This window comes from Leptonychotes weddellii, chromosome 2 (genome assembly GCF_054177405.1).
Source record: "Leptonychotes weddellii isolate Sample4059 chromosome 2, ASM5417740v2, whole genome shotgun sequence".
Lineage (NCBI taxonomy): Eukaryota > Metazoa > Chordata > Mammalia > Carnivora > Phocidae > Leptonychotes > Leptonychotes weddellii.
This window is the reverse complement of record NC_138370.1, coordinates 63,223,168-63,231,627: the sequence shown is the minus strand read 5'-3', so window position 1 is coordinate 63,231,627 and position 8,460 is coordinate 63,223,168. Positions and strand designations below refer to the sequence as shown.

Here is an 8,460-nt window from a genome sequence, read left to right as displayed (position 1 = left end):
TGTAGACTTTGCTAGGGAGCCTGGGTGGCTCAGTCAGTTAAGTGTCCAACTCCTGTTTTCAGCTCAGGTCATGATCTCAGGGTTGTGAGATCAGGCCCTGTGTCAGGCTCCACGCAGAGTCTGCTTAAGATTCTCTTTCTCCTTCTCCCTTTGCCCCTCCCCCCTTTTCTCTTTTTCTAAAATCTTTTTAAAAAATTTTAAACTTTGCCAATTAGAAAATTTAAAGTGTTAGTCCTGAGTTTTCAAATTGTAACTGTACATTATATGTGATGTGGTACCATATTAAGAAAGGATTTCAAAGACATGTTTTTGTTTTAGTGCATCATTTGTCATTATTGTGTGAAACCAATGGAATCCATTCATAGACTCTGATTATAAAATTGGGTAATTCCTCATATCCAAGCCAGAGAAAAGAAAGGACTTTCGGAAATCTGTGTTTCTTAGCTTTCTTTCTTTTTTTTTAAACTATAAGACGGAATGTGGAATATTATATTTATTATAGCTAAGTTCCAATTAGAAGCTAATCTGCAGTTGGGTTGACTACTATCAGTGTTTAACATAAATTTAAATAGCAGAAAATTTCCTTTACCTCAGCCTGATTGAAATCCAAGAAGCTTTGCTTACCTAGCTAACCTTGAAACCAAAGGAATATTAGTATTGCAAGTGAATGATTCGTTTATACTATTAGCTAGGCTCATCATGATTGTATTAGACATCAGTTTTTACATAATAGACTTTTTAGTCCTCTTAATTCTGTTCTTTAAAATGATTTTTCTGATGTATCAGTAGCTTAGGAATTTGAAAATTGAATTTTAGTATCCGCCTGCTGCTTAGTTCTAGAATAATGGAAGTATTCTGTATTTGACATACACCATACCTCTTAATAGCAAATCTTGCTGAGTTTGCTGCTGGTTATACATCATTATCGAATGACACAACAGCATTCTCTACATAGTAGAGAAAAAGATAGTTTAGGATGTGAGTAAAAGGACACCATTATGCTGAACTGCCATGTGGTGTGAGATTTTTTATGAAGTTTTTCTCTTTTATTCAAATGTTGCCAAGGATTTGAAGCGTTCATTACCAGCTGGACTTGGTCTCTCAGAAACCCAAATTACATCTCATGGCTTTGACAATACCAAAGAGGGGGTTATTGAAGCAGGAGCATTTCAAGGTAAGAGCCTACATATTTTTAAAGATGGCTGGGTGGAGGACGGGAGAAATGCATCAAAAGCTATCTTTATTAATAAAGCATAATAAAGTCCTTTGATTCTGTGATAAAACACTGATTTTATAAGCATAATTTTTTCTCTTCAATTTAAATAATTTAGGAATTGTTTTAGTAGTCTTCTTTATATAAATAGATCAATATGCATAATTTCACTGATTATTAAAGAATTGGTTTTAAAATATTAAAGTAAAAACTGAAAAATTATATAAAAATGCAGATTTAAATTATTTTAGCTTTTAACCACAAAATTTATAAGTATTATTTTATATAAATACATATTTCCTATTTCAAAACAATTAGAAAAATAACTTTTGTTTTTCCTATTATACATTCCATGTAAGAGGTCTCCCAAGACCACCCTCAGATTCAGTAATTTGCTGAGAGTACTCACAGAACTCAGTATATAGTCATACTCATGACGATGATTATTACAGAGAAAGTATACCAAACACAATTAGCAAGGGCAAAGGATGCCTGAGGCAGTCTGGCAAAAGTAGGCATAACTTACAAGGGTCTTCTCCCACAGGACATTAGACAGCAGTCATTAATTATGTTTAATTCCCCCAGCAGACTGTGACAACATGTATGAACTATTGCGAACCAAGGAAGCTCTTTAGAGCCTCAGTGCCCAGGGCCTTTATTGGAGATTGCTTGTATAGGCACCCTCTGCCTGGCAGGTACCAACATTCCAGACTCCCAGAAGGAAAGCAGGCGTTTAGCCTAAACCACATTGTTTGTATAAACAGTTTAGGCATAGTGAACCAGTTTTACCATTCTAGGAACGGAGGCCCAAAATACAAGTTTCCAGATGCCAACCAAAGGCCAATTACGTAAGCTGGACTCTTTAAGGATAAACAGACTTGCTATGTTAACTCTTTTCTGCACACATTTCATATATAGGTCTATTTTTAATATAAGGGAAAAGTTGCATCCTTTTAATACTTTGCATATAATAACCTTTTTCAGGTGTTTTTTTAATTTTCATGTGAGTGAAAGTAAAACCATGTAAACATTTGGATATAAAAAATAGTTTTCTTTCTTTAGCTATAGTTAAAATAGTAGTTATATTTGATGTTCAATGAAGTATATTTTAAAACTTCATTATAATTTCATAAAATGAAGAAAAATCTCTGTGCCTTTGCAATCCTTAGCCCTCTTGTAGATAATAGGATTCTGTATTTTTATTATACTAATAGCCAATACTTGATTCAGAAACAACTTATATTTTGAAATATATTCTTTCCTAAATGGGTCCTGCAAATAAGCATTTAGGATAATCCAGAATAACAGCCTCTGCTCTAGGCTATAAAATGAATGGGCTATCTAGTGACATCATTTTTCCCCCTTTTTATCCTTAGGTTCAGAAAAATAAAACCATAGAAAGGTAACATACGTGTCAGTATCTCAGTAGTCATTATGTAGCATTCTGGCTAGCATATCTTATCTAGGGGATAACTTTGACTTTGAAAGGGTTGACTGCCTAAAATTATGAGTGCTTAAAGGATAAAAGGCTTGCATAATGTGACACCATTTTTGGACCAGTCACCAATTTCCAAATTTAAATGTCAATAGGAAATATAAAAATGCTTTTACTAGTAAGATGTTTTAAGTATTCTCAGTGAAATTATTTAACTGATATTTGGTTTAATCTTTTTCCCCTTAAGTAGAATAGTAGTATACAATGATTGAAATCAACTGACCATTATAAACTGTTGTGTGTAAGCATGGAAATGCTGACAAGTTTCACTTGCTTATTGATATATCCTAGTCCTTCAAAGTGGAATAAAAAATATGTTTCATGATAATGGCAGTAATTTATGTCTCTTTGAATTGTCTTTATATAATTTTTTTAACATAAGTTACATTGTTGATCAGTATATTAAAAAGAATCATTCTGCCATATGCAGATTAGTTAAGCATTTACTAGAAAGCTGTAGTTTTTTTGTTTTGTTTTTTCAGAAAGTTGTAGTTGTTTTAAGTGTCTTTGTTTAAAAGTGTTTACAGATAAATTGGAATGAACATGAGAAAAAGCAACACTATTAAAATGTATGAAATTGGTCTTATGAAAAAAATGTGAAAGGACTTGGGGCTCTTTTAGCTCTCTGGAAAAATGACTGAATAATAACTTAATAATGACTTTATTACTTGAACAGTTGCTTCAAGAAAAGTATTAACCATTTACTTTTCCATCTCTAGAGCAAATTTAGGAGAACTTATACTTAACTTTTTTTTTTTTAAAGATTTTATTTATTTATTTGACAGAGACACAGCGAGAGAGGGAACACAAGAAGGGGGAGTGGGAGAGGGAGAAGCAGGCTCCCCACGGAGCAGGGAGCCCGATGCGGGGCTCGATCCCGGGACCCTGGGATCGCGACCTGAGCCGAAGGCAGACGCTTAACGACTGAGCCACCCAGGAGCCCAAACTTATACTTAACTTTAGCCTACCAACAGCAAATATTGAAATCTACCTAACAACTACATTGCAGAATTAGTAATAGTGGGAATCATGAATAAATCAAAGCTCATTAGAGTGAAGTACACTTGATACCTGAGTTTTGTTTTAGTGGGGTGTTGATCATTACCTACATATATTCATATTCCTAGATTCCTGTTATTGAGGTGAAATGGAGCTAATTCCTCAAAATTTAGTCAATAAGCAAGATTTTAGATTTTTAAGAATTATTTTTTATTGGATATTAGTGAATGATTTTAGTATTGAATTTAGTCTAAATTAGTGGTTTAAAGGGTTGAAGATACAGAGAAGTGATAATAACCCATGAAAGGAAAAGGAAAAGGCTGCAGTACCCAGTTACCAGGGCAACCATGTCTTTTGCTATTTTAGTTTGGAAGGTTCCAAATCATTTGTTACATATATTATACACATCTCCTGTATCATGGGATTATTTCTTATGAAAGATTAATAAACAGTAATAACCAGAACAACAGAGCTCTGTTCCTGGGATCATCAAGAAGTAGAATTACAGTAGTCATTTTTATTTTTAACATTTGCTTATATAACAGAAACCCTTGTGCCTTGGATAGTAGAGATAGTCTTTGTTTAAAATGGTGATTGGATTGGATAACCTATTAAAATGCCTTCCAACTCACTAAGTAATTTATGGATTGGTGTTTTCTGTATTGAATTTAATAATGGAGATTTTAGGGTGTGAATTCAGAGCATCTGAGTCTCTGATAAGCTGTTTAACTCCTCTGGGGTTTATTTCTCCTATAGTTTAATGTCAGACTTAGTTGATTTCTGTCATCCCTTCTAATTTTAAATTTTATAGTTTATCAGATTTACTTTGAAAGGTAGTGCCAGTCTATTTAGGTCTATTGCGTGTTTGGATTTTAATGTTAGATCTAGTTCAAATTGAAATTGGTTTTCATATTATTAAAACTGGTGACTATTTCTCCAACAGAACTTAGTATATCTGGGATATAATCAATTTTTACTAACTCTAAGTAAAGAAATTTGATCTTGATTTCTGTTCTATTAGAACATTTTAATTACAAATTTGCTTCATTATATGATTTCTAGGGAACTGGGAGAGTGTAGTTGAAATAAAAGTACCTTACAGACTTGAAAATATTCTCAGCTGAATGTGGAAAGATATTAAGTTTTTCAACTTTTAATTATCATTCCCCTAAAGATGTACAGACTTCAGAATTTAAAATAAAGAAAGCAGTTGAAGTTATATGGTTTTATTTGGTTTAATGCCAGACATTAGAACAATGTTGGATAGTCAGTTTTCTCATTTTGTAGATAACTAAGGCTCAGAGATATTAATTAATTTGCTAGGACATTCCTGCTACTATGTGGCAAATAGAGCCAGAATTTCAAATGCAGAGTTAAGAATTTAAAATTCAGTTGTGTTTCATTCAAAAATTGTTTTTTTCCTATGATTCTCAAACTTCCAGTTGAATTTGAGAATAATTTGAGTGGCTTTTAAAAAACCACAAATGCCTAATGTACAGCATGGTGACTATAGTTAATAATACTGTCTTGTATACTTGAAATTTGCTAATAGAATAGATCTCAATTAACCACGGAAATGTAACCAAAACAAGTGATGGATATATTAGTTTGTGGTAATCATTTCACAGTGTAAACATATATCAAAACATCACACTGTACACCTGAAATATATACAGATTTTTTTGTTTAATAAATAAAAATGATTGAATAAAAAAGGTAAAACTGAAAAAAAAAAAAAAAACCTACAGATACCCACTGATGATCAGTAGATCATCTTGTGGAGTGTCCCAGCTATGTTTTAAAAGCTCCATTCTTGTGATTAGTTAGAATAGCACTTTACATCAGCACTTCTCAAACTTGAGAATACATACAAATCAGCTAAGGATCTTGTGAAAATGCAGATTCTAGTTCAGTAGGTCTAGGACAGGGCCTGAGTGTTTGGATTTTTAATGAGCTCTCAGGTGAAATCCCTGATGTAGGTCCCTTGCATCCATACTGTGAGTAGCAGTGATCTACACTGCGTGCTATTGGATTTATGATGTGAAATTTTGGACTACAATTCTTGTGAACGCTGTGACTCGTACACATTTTGTGAATTCTAATTTTGGGACATTATTACGTACCTTTGTTTATTTAAAGACGTTTCCTTTGAATGTAGAAGTAGCACATTATAAAATATTTACTTAAGCTTTAAATCGTTCAGCTATGGAACTTTAATCATATTCTGTTAATTGATTTGGAAATAGCAGAGTCCAGGTAAAGTCCTGTTTAGACGTGATCTTGCCAAGTTTTGTCTTATATGTATTTTGTTTGGTTTCAACAGTTCCATGAAAAGTTTATACAAGAACTCGCCCTGATCACATCCATTTATTTTTAGTCCATTCCTGCAAGAAAGCAAATATATTAATTCCAGTTTTTAATCCTAGCTTTTTAATATTTTAAGAGCAATGTCAGTAAACCAATACTCAAAATGTGCAGTATGTAGAGGAGGAAAAGGATTTTCACAGTTAAATGTCTACCCTTTCCAGGTTCCCAAGCACCACCATTGCCATCTGTTATGTCTCCTAGCAGGGTTGCAGCTAGTCCACTGGCTCAGCAAGGAAGTGATTTAATTGTTCCTGCAGGTATTCACTGCACTGATTGGATAAAGCCCTTCTTGCTACTTCTGAAACTAAACTAATTCACTCAGTTTCATAATCCCTTGCTTTATATTCTTAGGTGTGTGTAATTCTGGCTTTTTTTGGTGGCTGCTTCTTTCTTTTTTAACAATAACGGAAATAATCTTTCTAGGCATACCTATTTTTCTGGCTTTTCGGTGTTATTAACTATATATCTTAAACCTGAAATTTAATTCACTTTAAGATTAAAAAACATTGTAAAATTGGATTCATTTTATTTTATTTTTAAGATTTTATTTATTTATTTGACAGAGAGAGACACAGCGAGAGAGGGAACACAGCAGAGGGAGTGGGAGAGAGAGAAGCAGGGTTCCTGCGGAGCAGGGAGCCCGATGCGGGGCTTGATCCCAGGACCCTGGGATCATGACCTGAGCTGAAAGCAGACGCTTAACGACTAAGCCACCCAGGCGCCCCAAAGTGGATTCATTTTAAATCATGCTTTCTTAACTCTGGAAAAATGTAGATTTACTTATTTGATCCTCTCAGCTTTGCAGCTCTGCTCTCTGTTTTCGGTTAAACAAAAAAGGAGCCTTCAACAACTGGGTTGTTCATTATTTGGAATGGGTCAAGTGGAAAATGTTGTATCTTCCTATTTTGAACCACAGCTTACAGATAGCTTGCAGATTGCAACAAAATGATATGTAATTTACCAGTTATGCCCAATGAAAAGTACTTGGGGAAAATGCATTTCTTTGCATTGAATTTGCTCTATACTTTAATATTGCTGGACTCTAAAAACAGGAAAAAGTTGAACTACATATTTCTTTTAACATATGAAATGTTAACGTTCTGTATTTTGTTTCTATGAGAATTTTGTAAATCTTAAATGTATTTGATTTTATATACTGTTCTTGATCTTAGGTTATGGTAAAGTTGTGGCAAAGGCTGGTCTGACTGTAGGAGTAAGTGAGAAAAGAAATTTTTGCTCTGACTTTAAAAACCATTTTTTAGAACTTTTTCTCTTCTCCTTATTTCATTGTTCTTTTTAAATTATTATGAAGTTTTTACTCTAAGTCATTAGTATCATAAGCATTTAACTATTTTCTTCTATAAAAAATATTTTACTATAGAAACTCTATACTAGTAGAGTTGCTTTTATGTCATAATTTCTTAATAGTTGGAGCAATACATTGTCAGGGCTTTATACTGCCTTTATTAATTATGGCTTTTTGCAGGAGGGTGGGTGGTCTCTTGAGAAAAAAAGGAGGTACAATGTAGGTCTTGTTTTAGCCTAGCCTTTCATACTGGTGGTAAGATATTTTTAATGACTATCTGAAATTTGAATTATATTTTTAAATCCTCCAAAATTATAGTAACCTCTGTTGTTACTCTGTTCTACATTGTATGATGAAAGGAGATCACTGTGAAGAGTACATAGCCTTTCCAGATTTTTACTGACACAGTTTTTTTTAGGGTCATTAGGTTATAAGATTAATTGTGGGAATTTTGTTTTCTAGAAGTAAAGAGCTTATTTAGAAAAGAAGGCTGGTTGCAGCATTTTTTTTTTTAAGACGATAGACAAACCACAAAGCATTTGTGTTTAATTGGCAGAAATATTTTTTAAGTGTTTGGAAATTGTCCTCAATTATTCCAGAAAGTTCTAGTTCTTTACTTTGTGGAAACCGTTTTATTTTTAAATGCATAAGTAGTTTAATTTGAATAGCATCAATGGTTTGGGTTTTTTTTCCCCTACTTGTCTTTATCTAGTTTGTGTTTTATCTTCTGTTATGATCATGCAGGTGGCCAGAGAACACAGACCAAAAGTGGACCAGTTATTCTAGCAGATGAAATAAAAAATCCTGCAATGGAAAAGTTAGAGCTTGTTAGAAAATGGAGTCTAAACACCTACAAGGTTTGTATTTTTTTAATGTTTCCACCCTAACTGGCTCTAAGAATTTTCATTTGTATGTTATTCAAATTATTATTTGCAATTATATGAATATATAGGAAAGAATAATGCCTCTATAAAAATACAATTAGAAAATGAAGTACTTTGTTTTATTGGTCTCTGCATAAATGTAGTCTAAAAAGTCAGTAGCAAAAGAGTAAAAAAGCTATAGAAATGCTTATTAATT

General features: G+C 33.0%; 1 protein-coding gene across 8 annotated transcripts in view; it reads left to right on the top strand.

Moving 5' to 3' along the window:
• ARFIP1 (ARF interacting protein 1) overlaps window positions 1-8,460 on the top strand; it is a 120,244-nt gene that overhangs the window by 54,042 nt on the left and 57,742 nt on the right. For 7 of the 8 annotated variants that reach the window (XM_081811762.1, XM_006727245.3, XM_031026275.2 and 4 more), the window contains 3 exons: window positions 1,066-1,174; window positions 6,236-6,331; window positions 8,125-8,237. In XM_081811762.1, coding sequence (XP_081667888.1) covers window positions 1,066-1,174; window positions 6,236-6,331; window positions 8,125-8,237 — 318 coding nt within the window. The remainder of the gene's footprint in view (window positions 1-1,065; window positions 1,175-6,235; window positions 6,332-8,124; window positions 8,238-8,460) is intronic. The other variant, XM_031026295.2, reaches the window with a different exon arrangement.